This window comes from Mugil cephalus, chromosome 14 (genome assembly GCF_022458985.1).
Source record: "Mugil cephalus isolate CIBA_MC_2020 chromosome 14, CIBA_Mcephalus_1.1, whole genome shotgun sequence".
Taxonomy (NCBI): Eukaryota; Metazoa; Chordata; class Actinopteri; order Mugiliformes; family Mugilidae; genus Mugil; species Mugil cephalus.
The window spans coordinates 11,944,702-11,960,790 of record NC_061783.1 but is presented as its reverse complement, the minus strand read 5'-3'; the positions used below and the strand labels follow the sequence as shown (position 1 = coordinate 11,960,790).

At 43.4% G+C, this 16,089-nt stretch overlaps 2 protein-coding genes across 4 annotated transcripts; one reads left to right on the top strand and one right to left on the bottom strand.

Annotated features, from left to right (window-relative positions):
- Nucleotides 1-303: 303 nt before the first annotated feature.
- On the top strand, nucleotides 304-9,986 carry kat2b (K(lysine) acetyltransferase 2B). The gene is made up of 18 exons (XM_047604765.1): nucleotides 304-680; nucleotides 1,916-2,042; nucleotides 2,138-2,283; nucleotides 2,361-2,447; nucleotides 2,540-2,721; nucleotides 2,811-3,002; nucleotides 3,164-3,267; nucleotides 3,939-4,064; nucleotides 4,565-4,698; nucleotides 5,298-5,506; nucleotides 5,598-5,724; nucleotides 5,809-5,919; nucleotides 6,415-6,558; nucleotides 6,644-6,758; nucleotides 6,858-6,888; nucleotides 7,136-7,199; nucleotides 7,285-7,369; nucleotides 8,498-9,986. The coding sequence occupies exons 1-18, from the start codon at nucleotides 480-482 to the stop codon at nucleotides 8,689-8,691; spliced, it is 2,379 nt and encodes a 792-aa protein (XP_047460721.1). The 5' UTR covers nucleotides 304-479; the 3' UTR covers nucleotides 8,692-9,986.
- A 150-nt stretch (nucleotides 9,987-10,136) lies between these two features.
- Nucleotides 10,137-14,595, bottom strand: sgo1 (shugoshin 1). 3 transcript variants are annotated; one of them, XM_047604203.1, is made up of 10 exons: nucleotides 14,462-14,595; nucleotides 14,020-14,174; nucleotides 13,632-13,840; nucleotides 13,483-13,535; nucleotides 13,319-13,383; nucleotides 12,087-12,920; nucleotides 11,833-11,955; nucleotides 11,159-11,332; nucleotides 10,774-10,963; nucleotides 10,137-10,689 (listed from the first exon to the last, which is right to left on the bottom strand). In XM_047604203.1, the coding sequence occupies exons 2-10, from the start codon at nucleotides 14,162-14,164 to the stop codon at nucleotides 10,530-10,532; spliced, it is 1,953 nt and encodes a 650-aa protein (XP_047460159.1). In that variant the 5' UTR covers nucleotides 14,165-14,174; nucleotides 14,462-14,595; the 3' UTR covers nucleotides 10,137-10,529. The 3 variants fall into 3 exon arrangements, with proteins under 3 accessions (XP_047460159.1, XP_047460158.1, XP_047460160.1); XM_047604202.1 differs by having other exon boundaries at nucleotides 14,350-14,511; XM_047604204.1 differs by having other exon boundaries at nucleotides 10,774-10,894; nucleotides 14,350-14,511.
- Between the last annotated feature and the right edge of the window lie 1,494 nt (nucleotides 14,596-16,089).

Sequence of the window (16,089 nt, the reverse complement as noted above, 5' to 3'; positions counted from 1 at the left end):
CCACTATTTTCTTTTCAGTTTTGCTGCTCCTCAACTTAACATTGAAAAAAAAAAGCTTTTACTCTTTAACTTAAACCGATGTTATTTATGTTCCTGGGAGGAATTTATTTTTTTAAGTGTTTCCATATGTTTCATGTTAAATTTAGTTTGTCTCCAAAATCTTATTGGTGTTCATTTCAGACAGTAATTCCTCAGATAACTGATCCACCAGCAGTTACTTTGCATAACATTTTTTTCTCCCCCACATTACATTTGACCTTGAAATTTTGCTACAAATGGTTGCATTTTGTGACCTCTCCTCTGAATTGAAGTGGAGCTGGCCTATCCCATGTGGGTCCCCTAGCGGAGGAAAATGGGCTTACAGAGAGAAATTGAAAATAAGGATGAGCGCCATGTCTGATCCTCCGCTTGTGGAATAGAGCGGACGGCACAGCGAATATTTCCCGGGCCGGCGATCCCTTCGGGTTTCGGTGCGGATCATGGCGGATAGCGCTGGGATTCAGCAAGGTTCGCCGGCCATCGGAGCCGCGGGCCTGGTTCCGGCCGCTCCTGGAGCCGGGGGGACGGAGGGCTCCGGCGCCGCTGGAGGATCCGCACGTATCGCCGTGAAGAAGGCGCAACTCCGCTCCTCACCTCGGCCGAAGAAACTGGAAAAACTCGGAGTGTATTCATCCTGCAAAGTATGCAGCGGTTGCAGATAGAGTTTTGAAGCGCGGCGGTTTTGAGGGCTTATTCTTAATAAAGCGCATTTCCTGCGCTTGGTTGCAATAGTTTTCAAAATGCAAGCGCAGCAAAGGAAGCCATTGCCGCACTTCATTTTTTTTTTCGTTTTGCATGCACGGACCAATTACTGAACAGGCGACATTAAAATATGGATAATCGGAGTATTATTATTACGCTAGTGCTGATAAACAGTGGCCTTCCAGCTGCAAGCTGTCCAGTGGTTTTACAGTGTTACTATGTTTCTGTCAAGGTGGGGGGTTGGTGAACGTAAACATTGGCTTGGCGCTGGTTTTTTGGGAGTAGCTGCTTGTGTGCACAAGGGCTGGATGCCAGTGCGTGGTCTCGCGGGGATCTCGTGCTTTTCCACGGTTAATTTCACAGTGTCCCCGTAGCGTCTGCCACCGCACGGTGGTAAACAGAGAGGAGTTTATGGGGCTTATGCAGCGTATGATCCGCAGAGAGGGACGGGGTCTTTGTTTTGACAGGGTGACAGCTGCTGGGAGGGGGCGGAGTTTGTTGTTGTTTCAGGGCGCATGCTCAGAGCTGCACATCCAGCTGACGGCGACAAGACCGCTCTCCCCACCTCCTGTTAGTTAGTGTACAGAGTTTCCATAAAGGTGTGACGTTTTAAAATGTATTTATGTTCACTTAACACAGAAGCAAGTACAATAGCACCCTATGTATGCAGTTTGCTGTTTTATGTGTTTAAAAAAAGCTACTAAACTATGAAACTTAATGTGTTAGTCCTGAATCATCACAACCAACTTTACAACGTGGGCACAGATGGGTTGAATTTACACTCACTTGCCAGTTCATTAGGTACACTCGTGAAAAGGAATGCATTGTAAAATAACAGTCCTGCACTATCTTTGTGAAAGTCATGGTATTCAGCATTAGGTTCAAATAACAGAGAGAACTGTTGATTCAACATTTCGGAGGCTTTTGGTTTGTAGTACTAGTACTACTGTGTTTAATTCAGTTTAACAGCACCACAAACTATATCCTCCAAAAATGATCGTACAGTTGAATCGCCACCTCTCTCACACAGTTTCAACATAAACCGAACAGCCAGGAAGCAGGACCGTTATTTTAAGAGTGCATTTATTTCCACTAGTGTACCTAATGAACAGCCAAGTGAATGCACCCTTTTGTTTGTTTGTGCTCGTACTAATTGCGGCTGCACTCTTTACAGGCCGAGGGACCCTGTAAGTGTAACGGCTGGAAAAGTCAGAACCCCCCTCCCACCCCCCCTCAAACAGACCAGCAGTCCAACGCGGTCAACCTGCAGGAGCCCTGCCGGAGCTGCTCTCACACTCTGGGTACGTCAGCACGGCCACGGACGAAGCTACGGAGGCAAGTCGCACCAACGAGCGAAGAGTTACTCATTTGTGCGGGCTCCTTTCGTTTCTGCTAGGTGATCATGTGACCCATCTAGAAAATGTTTCGGAAGAAGAAATGAACCGACTTCTAGGCATTGTCCTCGATGTGGAGTACCTATACACATGCGTTCACAAAGAGGAAGATGCTGACACTAAACAAGTCTACTTTTCCCTATTCAAGGTAATTTTCTGCTTTTGATGATTTATTTCTACAAAGATTTTCAGACCTACAAGTGATCACGTTAATTTTCTGTTCAGCTGTTGAGGAAATCCATCCTACAAATGGGTAAACCAATGTTAGAAGCACAGGAGAGTCCTCCGTTTGAAAAACCCAGCATTGAACAGGTAAATGACTTATTAGTTGGCGAGGAAAAAAAAAAGCTAACCTCTGCTACAAATATGTATTAATTGTGTCTTTCCATGTACTCTCCAAATAGGGGGTGAACAATTTTGTCCAGTACAAATTCAGCCACCTACCATCCAAAGAGCGTCAAACCATCATGGAGCTGGCTAAGATGTTTCTCAACCAGATTAACTACTGGCAGTTGGAGACGCCCTCCCAGAGACGCCAAAGGGTGCCCAATGATGACGCAGCAGGATACAAAGCAAACTACACCAGGTAGCAGCACCGAGCAGATATCCAGTCGGCCTGCTTTTGATCCGCGTACATCAACGGCCGTTTTTTTCAGATTTATTTGCTCGTTACAGATGGCTCTGCTACTGCAACGTGCCTCAGTTCTGCGACAGCCTACCCCGCTACGAGACCACACAGATCTTCGGCCGGACGCTGTTACGTTCTGTGTTTACTGTGATGAGGAAGCAACTGCTGGAGCAGGCCAGGCAGGAGAAGGACAAGCTTCCTCCTGAGAAACGCACTCTCATACTTACACACTTTCCCAAGTAAGTCACACAAAGTTCTAACACCGCACACACAAACACTGCCACAAAATTCTCCATGTTCACTGTATGCTCTGCAAGTATCTAACTACACAATAGCCACGTGCATATTAGTCTGCAGTTAATATACTAAAAAAGGTTGTTGTGCGCTTCTTTCTGCTCAGGTTCTTGTCCATGTTGGAGGAGGAGGTGTACAGTCACAGCTCTCCAATCTGGAGCCAGGACTTCTTGGCAGGAGCGGCAGGAGGGAAGATTCCTATCCACACTGGTAACACACACACACACCCTGACAGACACACCTTTTCATGTTTTTGTAGGCAATGTAAGAACTGTCACAAAGTATGGTGGCCTTGAAGGTCAAAATACAACGACATTACAGAAAACACAACAACATTACAGAAAACACAACAACATTTCAGAAAACACAATGACATTTCACCCTTCTTGTTTCTGATTGGACAGAACCCATGCTAAAATATAATGATGATGTGATGATGTGATTGGTTGTTTCGCCACCAGTCAAGAAATGAGGCTTTGTGAATGGTCAGCTATGCGGAACTGTAGACACTGTGATGTGCACAGACAACATGTACAGTCCACATTGTGGAGAGAAGTATGAGTTGTTGCCATGCCAACCACATAGTTCTGTAGCCAAACATTTGTCCAGGTCCGTGCAGCTCTGGTATTATGGCCCTTGTAACCTCACTTGTTGAGGAATAGTTGCCTTGGCATTTTTTTACCCATTTTCCTGGGTAAAAAGATATATTTTTGCTTTCTTATTGTTGTGTTTTCTCAAATGTACGTTGTTGTGTTTTGTAGGACGTCGTTGTGCTTTGTGTAATGTCGTTGAGTTTTCTCAAATGTCGTTGTGTTTTGACCTTAAGGACCACCGCAACAAAGGACAATGATTGAAATAAGACATTAACTGTTTCCATGTAGTCATCAGTGCTCCTCCAGTGGCCAGGCCTCTGTACTACAGCACCAGTCCGGTGTCGCTGGATCCATTAACCTGCGGCAGCGTCAGTCCTGCCAGAAAAACCACTTCTGCACTGGAGTCAAACCCAGGTATTTTTGACAAACCCATAATTACCCGTACTACTTATACAACGCCAAGTTATGATGTAACAGCTGACAGCTAACAGTGATGATTAAGCTAATGTTATCCCTGTGTCTGAGTCTCCATTTAGTCAAGTCAAACCAGCTTTATTGGCCACATATTCACACACAAACAAGTTCTCTACATCTAAACTATCCAAGTGAGCACTTGCACTCTTAAGTGAGCAGTAGGCAGCCATGCAAGGCATCTGGGGGGGGAGGGGGGGGTTATTCGTTTGGTCAAGGCTCAGCTATGGGCATGGAGCTTTCCAAAGCTGCGTCTCTAACAAGTTAAACCATATAACTCATGTTTATATGTTCCTGTGCCTGTTGAATCTCTCTCTCAGTATATGACATCTTAAAAATGTTTTTAATTGGAATCTCCAAAATTTCCCTCCACTGAGAAGGTTTAACTGTTAAGGAGAGAGGTGATGATGTGTACTTTCCTCTATGTCCACACATTCGCATAGTTGGAGAAAAGCGTAAACCCTCGGAGCCCCTTACCCACGAAGAAAACAAGAGACCCAGGGTGGTGGGTGACATCCCCATGGACCTCATCAATGAAGTCATGGCAACCATCACTGACCCTGCCGCCATTCCCGAGGTAAACTGTTGTAAACTATCTGGCTTTACACACTAGTGTGATATGAAAATGTGGTAGGTTTGAGAAGTCCATCAAAGACAAAAACACAGAGCTTCATCTGGACCTTGCTGGGGAGACAGCAGTGCAGTGTCGGCTGAGGAATTTGATAAGATAACTGCCGTCTTTATAGTGTCTGTTTCTTTGTGTCTACATACATTCTCTAGATCTTTTCTTCATGGTCTTTAGCATCTGAAATGGCATGCCATTTATTAAGTATTTCAGCATGTTATTGAGAGACTCATGCCAGTCGTGGGCATAGATGTAGTAGGTGTTGTAGACGTACTGTCTGGTGCTTCATTTACCTTTACATATTTGTATGTAATTAGTAGTTTGAATACATGGACAGCCTTAAATGGGATTCTGGTAGTACTGTCCTCTGTCAGGTCTTTTCTATGAAGGCTTTAACAGTACACTGGTATGAAGCTTCACATAATAGCAAACTGTGTCAAGCTGTTTTCTGACAGGGAGGGGAGTATATGAAGACCTTTGTGAAGTTATTATGGTATATTGTGATGTAAACGAGGCGGCCATCATTATTTTATTCGTCCCTTTCTGTACAGACAAGTCTGCTGTCGGCTCACTCGGCACGCGATGAAGCTGCCCGTCTAGAGGAGCGCAGAGGCGTGATTGAATTCCATGTCATTGGGAACTCCTTAAACCAGAAGCCCAACAAGAGGATACTGATGTGGCTCGTCGGCCTTCAGAACGTGTTCTCCCACCAGCTTCCACGCATGCCCAAGGAGTACATCACGCGGCTGGTCTTTGACCCGTGAGTGCCGCTGAACCGTATCATCTGGAAAATGTAGCGTTGGTAAACTAAACTAGACTGATCCTTTTTTTTTTTTTTTTTATTCTGACAGGAAACACAAGACGCTGTCACTCATCAAGGATGGCCGTGTGATCGGAGGTATCTGCTTCCGGATGTTTCCATCACAAGGCTTTACGGAGATTGTCTTTTGTGCCGTCACCTCCAACGAGCAGGTCAAGGTGAGAGAACTCCTTGCCTTACTTCCCAATTCGGTTGAATTATTTCTGAAGGGCCAGTTTTAAACGTGGCCTGTGTGATTACAGGGTTATGGAACCCACTTGATGAACCATCTTAAGGAATATCACATCAAGCACGAAATCCTCAATTTCCTCACTTACGCTGATGAGTACGCCATTGGTTACTTCAAGAAACAGGTAACTTGTTTTATATTTACGTAAAATGCGTACATGTTAGTGTCATCCAAATCCTTCCCCTGCAGCTCCCCTGACTATTTACTCTGTAAACTAAATATAAATTACACTTTATCTGCAAAAATCAGTCATGAATGCTTAGATCATTGCAGTTGGACTTGTGTTTTGAAAGTTACTTTTTTGTGCTATTTGTACACCGACATTAAAATCACTGACAGAAGAAGTGAAAAGCACCGCATTTATCTTGTACCACCACTTAAAATCAGACATCCTTACTGTATAGTAATGACGCTCCCCAGCAGGATGCAAGCTGACACCAGACAGACAAAAACTCATACCCATAGGACCCAAAGGCCCCCCACTAAATACAACTGTCACTACTGTTTTGAGGCACAAGGGAGACCTAACACCATATTAGGAAGGTGGTCATAATGTTATGGGCCTATATACATTGTGCAGCTGCGAGAGAGAAACCAGAGATCTCCTTCTCCCTCTCAGGGTTTTTCAAAAGACATCAAGGTTCCAAAGGCCAAGTATGTGGGCTACATCAAGGACTACGAGGGAGCCACACTCATGGGCTGTGAGCTCAACCCCAGCATTCCCTACACAGAGTTCTCTGTAATTATCAAAAAGCAGAAAGAGGTACGAGCTCAAATTAAATCTTTTACCACTCACCCGGCCCCTTGCACACGCTCTGTTTTAATCTGTTCTCATCTGGCGCCCTCAGATCATCAAGAAGCTTATCGAGAGGAAGCAGGCTCAGATCAGAAAAGTCTATCCAGGGCTGTCCTGTTTTAAGGACGGTGTCCGGCAGATTCCCATTGAGAGTATTCCTGGCATACGTAAGTGAGCTGCGCAGCTGACATTACGGTTCTTTATCCAGTGTCACCTTTCTATTGATCTTTTATGCACGTCTCATTTCCGTTTCGTTGCATCGATAGGTGAAACTGGCTGGAAGCCTGTGGGAAAAGGGTAAGTGTGACTCTACTGCAAATTTTTTTTTGATTTACCGAGGCTCAATTTTTATCAGAATATCTGGTAACACTTCACTGGAATTTAATTATGGGGAGTATTTCAATCGATACAGAGGAAAAAAACTACCACTAGTCCGAGCCACTACGTTGTAAACATATATAATACAGTATATAGATATAATATACACAATGCACATTGGCGTGTTAACAGTGTCAGTCTAAAAAATCTTTTCTTGCCATTTTAGGAAGGAACTGAAGGACCCAGATCAACTCTACAGCACTTTGAAAACCATCCTCCAACATGTGAAGGTGAGGGACAGATGCGTTATTCGCCCACGGCCAACATTTAAAATCCACACACATGTTCCTTACAAGGCTGCTCTGTTTGTCACAGAGTCACCAGAATGCCTGGCCTTTCATGGAGCCTGTGAAGAAAACAGAGGCGCCCGGGTACTACCAAGTCATTCGGTTCCCCATGGGTATGTACGTTCACGGCCACAGAGATCTGAAGGGGGGTTCAAGGCGAGTTCAAGTGGAGTCACGGACTGTGAACTGGCAACAGCAAAACACAGGATGACTCAAGCCGTGTCTGCGAATTCCCTGAAAGGAATGCCATGCAAATGCACCATATTGTCCTTAGCTGTCCCTTTAAAGTTCCCCTAAACTAGAAATCACTGTTTTGTGTGGTGATATGTTTAGCACCTCATGTCACCTATATGCCATTATCTGGCCTATCTGGCCTATAAAAATAATAAAAAAAAAGTGGTTCTTTAATAGTATTTTAGAGTTTGTCATTTCCTGGAAAAATATTTTAACAAGTTGATGACTCATCCTGCACTTAGTGGTTTGTACTAATGCACCTGTCCTTCAACTGTATTGCTGACCAATCAGAGTAGACTGTGCTATTTGAAGGAGGACTAGCTCTATTTTTGGCACCATTTCTCAAAGACTTTAAATCATAGGTCTTCAACTGGGGGTCCGCGGCCCCTAGGGGTTCCGCGGGGGTACTGCAGGGGGGTGGGTCGCAAAATCTTTGGTTGATTAGACTTTTTTTTGTTTTAATTTCTTTAAATACACATTTAAATAACATGAATCCAACATGTTCTAATCCAACATTCAGTAAAGGGGTCAATGGAAGCAGAAGATGTTATTTTTCATTCAGCGATACAGGAGTTGTCTTAGCAGCGCAACGTTTCACCCAGAGCGCTACACTAGCCGCCAAGACCCGTCAATCTAGGCTTCCTGTACACAGTAGGCCCCGCCCCCATTGCTGCTGAGCCAATCTTGAGGCTGCATATTACACGCTGATTCTGTCAGGTTCCCCACAATTGGTCGAGAGCCTCTTGAGTCCCAGGATGAAATATTAGCAGAAGAGAAGCTAATGGTGCAGCTCACTCCCGTCAGCCAACTACTGAGGCCAAAATGACTGATGTCTCTACTACATTTAAAGTTTAAATAATTTAGCTATGTTTAGCTATGTTATGTAGGTATGCTTTTCTTTACGTTAGTACATGGCCACACTACTGTTGCACACGTTATTCAACCAGTATGTCAGTACTTAAACAGCTTTAAATCACAACTCATATTCCCATTTTCCAACCTCACAGACCTCAAGACGATGAGTGAGCGTCTGAAGAGCAGGTACTACACAACGCGCAAGCTGTTCATGGCCGACATGCAGCGCATCTTCACCAACTGCCGCGAATACAACCCTCCGGAGAGCGAGTACTACAAGTGTGCCAACTTACTGGAGAAGTTCTTCTACACCAAGATCAAAGAAGCCGGCCTCATCGAGAAGTAGATGAGAGGGGATAAGTTTTCTCCTTACCTTAACAACTACGAGGCAGCCCTCGGCCTGGGATTTGTTAAGTTAGAGGTAACGCAAAGGACAAGTAAAGACTAGGACTACTGATTCTGGTGCGGGTAGGTTTCAGAGACACATCTTAATGTAAAAGGTGGAAAAAGGTCTCAGATCAACACTCTTCTACTGTTTAATGCACGCTGGCCCAGATCCTGAATCAGTAGACTGATATTTATCACGAAAGGATAGGCCAAGAGGGAAGGACTCATTGAGGAGCTGTTAGAATGTTTGATTTCAAACAAATGACCCATTGTGGCTTTGTATTGTATTTCATCACGTCTCCCAGAGGCTTATAGAAAGAAAGGATGGCGGTAGAGTAATACATATTAAACAGGGCAGAAAGGACCTGTCAGTATATTTGTGTCAGACGCTGGAAGGCATCAGAGGATTACGGCTGACTGGAGAGTCACCACCCATCTGACTTTATCTCCTTTGTTTTCATACTGCCTTTTTAGCGTCTGCTTCCTCCTCTCAGTTGACTCAGGTAGAAATGTCACGAGAAGCGACCGCGTCTGCAGTCGATCGAGTCATCACAGAAGTGTTATCTGTGGGGAAAGTGGCCGAGAGTCTAGGTTTTCCTGTCTGTATATCTCTTGTGAGCATGTACAGCGTAAATGAGGTCAAAGATGTGTTTGTGATGAGTTCATCCTGCCAAAAGAGGAATACATACTTTAAATTTGTACAGATTTTAATTACGTTGAAGCACTTATACCCATTGTATATTTTAAATGTGTATATAACATATATTTTCTTTTTCAGAACTAAAAAAAATAATAATTTCCCCCCCGCCAAGCCACATAGGGCATTTGACTATTGAAATGCACTTTTATTTTTCCAAGTATTAGTTAACATAAATGAAAACATCCTCTGTTTCACATATAAATTACACTGTTGACTAAGGACTAATTTAATTATTTTAGAGTTTATTCTTATTATTTATGTGCTGTAATTTAGAAGAATTATGCTTAAGACAAGGTCTTAATTTATTATTTCTTATTTTTGTCCCGCAGATGGAGATTGATAACTTTATACTTTGGAGATAAATGAAAAGACTGTGCAATACGACGTAGTTTTGCTGTTTTGTAAAAAAGGTGTTTGTACTTTTCAAACTTTAGGAAAAAAAAATACCTTTTGTAATATGTCTGGAAGATTTATCTCATGCTCTTTGTACAATTTGTTTTAATGACATAGTATTAGCCTATTTTATAGACTGAATAAAACAGAAATGAGGCTAATTCTGTGTTTGTCCTTTTTTTTTTTTAACTCAGGTTATACCAGAGATTTGCCCAGCTTTCACTTACCCCAACTGATTTGATCCAACCTTATTAAGTTCCTACTCATATTAAATGTATTTCACTATGATAACATAAACTTACTCAAAGCAATAGAGTAGATAGATAGTTTATTGTCACATCTTACAGTAATAGAACATACAATAAAGAAAAATGTGAATTTTATTAAAATATGTACTCTTATTCAGCATCTCGTGATAGAGCAATAATAAGATGAAGACATTTAAAATTTGAAAGTCAAGCCATCATTTCAAAATAGCAATTACTACATCTACAGAGACAAAGAACAGATGCAGAGACAAAAGCTTTAAGATGAGAAAGGAACACAATGAAAACAAATATAAAACTGATCACAGTTGCTGTTAATAGTCACAAAGAAACGTTATAGGTGATAAAATGATAATTTGTCAAGCTTCAAGAAGTCACTTGAAAGCTGACAAAACCAGGCAGCCCTCAGTTCAGACTCAAAAAGTGAGGTGGCTGCTTTCAGTGACATCCGACAAAAGACTCGTTGTATTTCTTAAAACGCTGCTGGTTGTTCATAGAATTCCTCGATTTTTGCTCAGACCTCCTGCCCGACTTTTCCTTGAAAACAGGAGAGCGGAGGAACTGCAAGTCTGTGTGTTTGTCCCCACGGCGAAGTTTCCTGTCAAGGTATGGTACAGTATGAATACGAATGCAGACAACACCAACCATTTACTGCAAAAGCAGCATTCGTACGTGAACTTACGCATTCAGAGAGGGCTCCTTATAGTCAACCACCATGGTGCAGCGCCGCTTGCGAGCAGGGACTGGGGTGCCGCATCGGGCATCAGAAGGCCGTGAGCCTCCACAGGAGAACTTGCGATAGGCTGCAGGGGACAGATTGGTCACATCACACAGACTCAAGCCCCGCCCTGCTGTCCTTACACCAAGCCCACCTGCAGAAATGTGAGGGAAGGTGTGATCCATAAGAAGAGGAGACAGGAGTTGTGCGTTTTTATGTGCATGGACTAGAACAGGGTAAAAAAAACAGTGCATTGAGGTCACAGACTAACCCATGTGCTCACTGATGGCGGTGACAATAGGCTTTTGTTGAGATAACTCTTCTCACGGTGACTGTAAAAATCACTTACGTTTCTTGCAGGTTGTTTTATTCTTCTGTTGCGTGTGGTGTGGCAAGAAAGGCGGAGTTTCACAGGAGGAATCTCCGAAGTTGGACAGGACGTTGTCTATTCTCATCATCTCAGCCTCAACCTGAGGGCTGACAGGAAGCAAACCATCCTGCTCCGTGTCCTCCCCATGTGGCTCTGGAGGACCAGGACAAACAAATACACATAACTATCTTACATTTATTTAAAACAACAATTATTCTAGCCATCGATGTTACACATCAGATAAAATATCAGGACAGCCTGATGTTCAAAACACTAAACGGTGATGAGCTGTAATCTAAGATTTGATTATAGAGTGAAATCATACTGAACCTGAAAAAAGGAGAAGCACTTCTATGTCATATCATTATTAGAATAATGGTTAGTGTGATGTGCTGTAGCTTTGCGAAATCCAGCCAATACCAATATGTTTAAATCTCATCAGCAGAATGTTGTGCTCAGGGAATGACACGACCTTGTAGATAATGGTGTATAAAAGCTTAGCATCAAGCTGTGAATAAATAAATGTACTGCCTCCTATGAGGGCTGTTTATTTTCAGTATCGTCAACCAAGATGTTTGATCTGATGCAGATACATTTCCTGTTAGCTTCATGTTTTCCTAAACCACAGGATAACAGGAGATGAATGAACTCACCTGGGTGATTTTCCTTTCCCAGACTTGCAGCGTCTGGACTGTTGGGGAGGCTTGAGTCTGGTAGGTGATGGAAATCACCTTCACTCTCTGCAGCCTTAAGGCTCGACTCCTCATCTCTGAACACTGCAAAATAATGAAACAAAACCTGTAATTACACAACTAAAACAGCAACAACAAAACTAGACGATAGCCATCAAAACAATAAAGGTAATTAAATAAATATGAAAGGGAGAATGGCCAATCTAAACGCTCACCAGAGATCTGTGGTTTTGGAGGGATGTTCTCACGCCGTCTGGTTACTTTTGAGGGCCGGCCTCTGCGCGTAGTGACGTCCCTGGTCTTGTCAGGAGAAGTTAGTCTACGTCTAGTCTTCTGAGGGACATAAAGGCTGTCCTCTGATTCAGAAGACGGTGATGATGAGCTTGATTCATTTTGTGATTTGGAGACCCTGGGTGAAACTTCAGTTTGTGCCTCCCCTCTTTCTGGAGCCTCTTCACTAATGGCTGTGGCTGGCTGAGTTTCTTCAGCCTTGGCCTTGAACGGCGTAACATGGACTACCTCTTCGCAGTCAAAGTCAAATGTGTCATTAAATCCCAGTGAGGTATTGAGCTTATTGCCTTGTGGTGGAGGTGCGTTTTTAGCCCGAGTGGCTGATCGGTCTCGACTCTTTGAGCGGGCTCTGGGTTTGGGATTCTCCCACGGTTTCTTCAATGGGGCACGCTCCGGTTTGCGGCCTCTCTCGGGTTTCCGTGAAGCTGGTTCTGGTTTGGAGCGGGGCTGCTGCTGCTGGGGTTGTTTCTTACTAGGCTGCTGCTGACTTTTTTTGGGGTGGACAGGTTCAGGAGTAGAGTGTTGTATCTCCTCAATGTCACAGGATTCTGCTCCGTGATGCACTGGATTTCGACTGTCACTTCTTGTAGGACTTGCTATCAAAGCCTCAAACGCACTGGCTGGGTCTTCCTCAGCTAACCTCTGTTCTCGCACACGCTCAGATCTCCTTCTGCTTCTTCTGTCTGTGTGCTGACGCCTCACGCACACTGTAGGTGGCAAGGTGATCTGTTTTCCATTCTTTTTAGGGGGCTGAGGTTCTATGAAGAAAACCACAAAAGCAACATTAGGAGTTAAGCTAAATTTTAGGATTAGGATAAATGTGGAATATACACCCGCTGTCATGTAATTATCTGACGATCTAAACAATATATAGTATAGTTTATTTATAGGCATATACTCTGAAGAACACAGAATATCATGTGAATAGCTCATGTGACAGAAAGAATAATAAATTACTTCCAAAATAAACAAAGTGTGCCCCTTTTTTTTTTTTACAGTTTTCTTTGCGTCTTAAGTCTACAATATAAAATCTACAAACTTTTCCATATATTTGTATTAAAAACAGTACTGACTTGAAAAACACTCACAACAAGTTACTTATTACAGTTAAGGCCTAATATTAGCACTGAATACGATAGTAAATGTGAACATATACCTGCACAAATTGGGGATGCGTCACACAGAATGAGCTCATCGAGTATCTGGCTGGTCCGTTTTCTTCTGTATATTGAGAGGTAACAAATCCCGACAGTCAACTCAGGATAAAGGATGTGAGAAAATGTAAAATGATGAAAAAATTTCTAAATTTTGAAACCGAACCTTTCTGAATCCACACCGCGTTGGGGTTCTACAATCACGTTTGCTGGTTTTGTCTAGATCATCGGAAAAATAAACGAATAAATAAAAAAAAAATTGAAACACGTAACACGGATAAAGACTACGAGAAAGCGGCGTGTCTCCCACTGTACCTCTGAAGCTTTCGCTACCAGGGCTTCCTGCTCTTTCAGCTTCTTCTTCAGCAGAATCAGGTGAAGAAACAGAGCCTGTTGCTCCTTCTTCAGCTGCAGGATCACTGCATTGGCCTGCCTCCCTTTCTCCTTCTCAGACTGCAGGGCCACGGCCAGCGCCTTGTTGTTCTCCTGGACACCCTTGAGGAGGGAGTGCGTGGAATTAGTCCCTGGGAGGAAATAAAGGAAGAACATCTTGAGGCAAAATCCATCTTCATAACAACATCCTCTGCACTCCTGCATCTGTGTGTGTTACAGATATCAGTACTCCTTGTCAGTACAGTATATTTTGAGTAAGTGTAACTCTGAGGAGGACGTATGGCCATATACCAGCCTCTCTTTCCCTTACCACCGCTTTTGTTCATCATTCTGGACAGTCTCTTGCTCGGAGCTGAAGCACTGGCCAGCCGTTTGTTTCTCTTCTCCTTCATCCTCTCCTTTATGTCGTCCAGACTGTGCTGGAAGGACTTCTTCTGGGCCCGTTCCTTCCCCATGGCTCAGGATCTATGGATATTCCAAAATGCAGTGTGTTATTCAAGTGCGATACGTCGTGCAAAAACAGCCTACGAAGCTAAAGTGTTTAGCTAACGAGCGACGCTAACAAGCTAGTAAACGGTAACGTTCGTCATAGCCCTGTATGTTGAAATTGTGTTTTAAAACACCATAAAACAGAACCTACTGTAGTATGTATGTCGCCGGGTTAAAGGGTTTGTATGGTATCGGCCAAATAAAACGCGTTAGCGAATTAAATCGGGCAGTAAATTAATCCATTTTATCACAACTTATCCGACCTCCGAGAGTTGACGTTCGAATTGCGAGCCGCGACTCCTGATTGGTGGAAATGTGAAATGACGTCACTTCCGCCAAGTTAGATTTCCCCCGCTAGGTGTCGCTGATGTACAACAGAAAATAAACCACACATCGAGGAGGCGAGGAGGTGTTTGGTATTCATTGCCAGTCTGCATAATTCAGATCCTTTCAGACTAAACAATACACAGCGCTGCAATTATCTAATTATAATTCTTGGCTCTTCAATCAGTCCCCTTTCACCATTCCCCGTCTGTCTATTGGAAACAAACAAAGCAACGTGCAGACCATGCTGTTCTGGGAAATGGAGGCATGGTAAACTTCTTTTAAATAAGGAAATTAGATTAAGACTCATCAAGGGTCAGGCTGGTTCGGCACCACCAAAATGGCTATTTATAATTGACTGCTGGAGATAAGAGCTCCAGCAGTGCTCTCTAAAGTGCTCTGCTGTGTGGATGGAGCTGATAATTGTGTTAATCTCGAAACCTTCTGACAGGCAGTGTTCCAGTCATATTCCTTGAGGTTTTTTGTGAAACTCCTGTGGCTCGTTGAAAGCTAAGATTAAACAGTAGCTCGGAAAGGCAGTTAATTATTGAATCAATGTGAAATTTAAATTGAGCTTGTAAGTCTTTTGACGGCCTGCTCCAGTGTCCAGATGCTGACATCTGACATCTGGCCTATATAAACACACGTACCTTCGTGCATACACTCAGCAGTCTTCCTTGAAGCCACCCCAGATGCATAAGTGCCCATTTGCTCAGTCATTGTTCCATAAATATTGGATTACTTTGCATCATATACCTAGGCATGATCTCATTTAGTTTCCTAGTCAAAGTCAAGCTAGACATGTCTTCCTTGGCAGGGCACCGGGAAGAAACTTGCACGGCACTGAAGCTAATAACACCAATTTAGCCATTCTGTCAGCGAGAATCCCAAAAAAGGGCCAATGCCAACCAAGTGAAAGGTGTATTGCGGTTGCAGAAAGTGGTTGGCAAGGTTGGATGTTGTCAGTGCAACCCACTGAAAACAAATGACTTCAGCAGGGGTGCCTCAACGGTGAAACAGGTTTGTGCTTTTGGGCAAGAACCCGGAGCAGAGCTTGTGAACAGCTCTCAGAGGGGGAAAAAAAACATATTACAAATGAAAGTTCCACCTTAAACTGTAGCTAACATGAATTGATTTTTACTACCAAACATGACATTTTAGTGTAGCTTAGTTGCATGTTGGGTTGTGTGTTAGTGCCCTGTTACAAAGCGAGCTATACAGACTCATAATGAGTCACTGTTTTAATAATAACATTCATCACCTCTGTTTACTTGAAAGGTATATTATTCGAGCAAGTGTTACAGCTGCTAACTCTCAGCAGGGAAATGAGCGAGCGGTGCATTTGGTGGGCGCTCATGTTTTTGAGTCCGCCTGCCTGAAAGGGCAAAAGAAAAAGACGGCGAGAAAGGGAAAGAAACATAAAGAGTCAGACAGATAGACAGCCAGAGGGACTCCACAGGTTTTTAGCTCAGCTTGCGTTAATGGACAAATCCATCACACAGCCATTTCATGCCACCCCTTACTATCCACATGTCAGCTGCCTGGAAAGAAACTTATTATCACAGGT

What these genes read in the sequence shown, in the direction of transcription:
- sgo1 (XM_047604203.1), bottom strand. Translation starts at nt 14,164, where the DNA reads ATGGGGAAGGAACGGGCCCAGAAGAAGTCCTTCCAGCACAGTCTGGAC. An exon ending in TGGTAGCGAAAGCTTCAGAG is followed by an intron (nt 13,536 to 13,631) that starts GTACAGTGGGAG and finishes CCGATGATCTAG; the next exon opens with ACAAAACCAGCAAACGTGAT. An exon ending in CGCATCCCCAATTTGTGCAG is followed by an intron (nt 12,921 to 13,318) that starts GTATATGTTCAC and finishes TTTTCTTCATAG; the next exon opens with AACCTCAGCCCCCTAAAAAG.
- kat2b (XM_047604765.1), top strand. Translation starts at nt 480, where the DNA reads ATGGCGGATAGCGCTGGGATTCAGCAAGGTTCGCCGGCCATCGGAGCC. An exon ending in AAAAACCCAGCATTGAACAG is followed by an intron (nt 2,448 to 2,539) that starts GTAAATGACTTA and finishes CTCTCCAAATAG; the next exon opens with GGGGTGAACAATTTTGTCCA. An exon ending in TTGGTTACTTCAAGAAACAG is followed by an intron (nt 5,920 to 6,414) that starts GTAACTTGTTTT and finishes TCTCCCTCTCAG; the next exon opens with GGTTTTTCAAAAGACATCAA.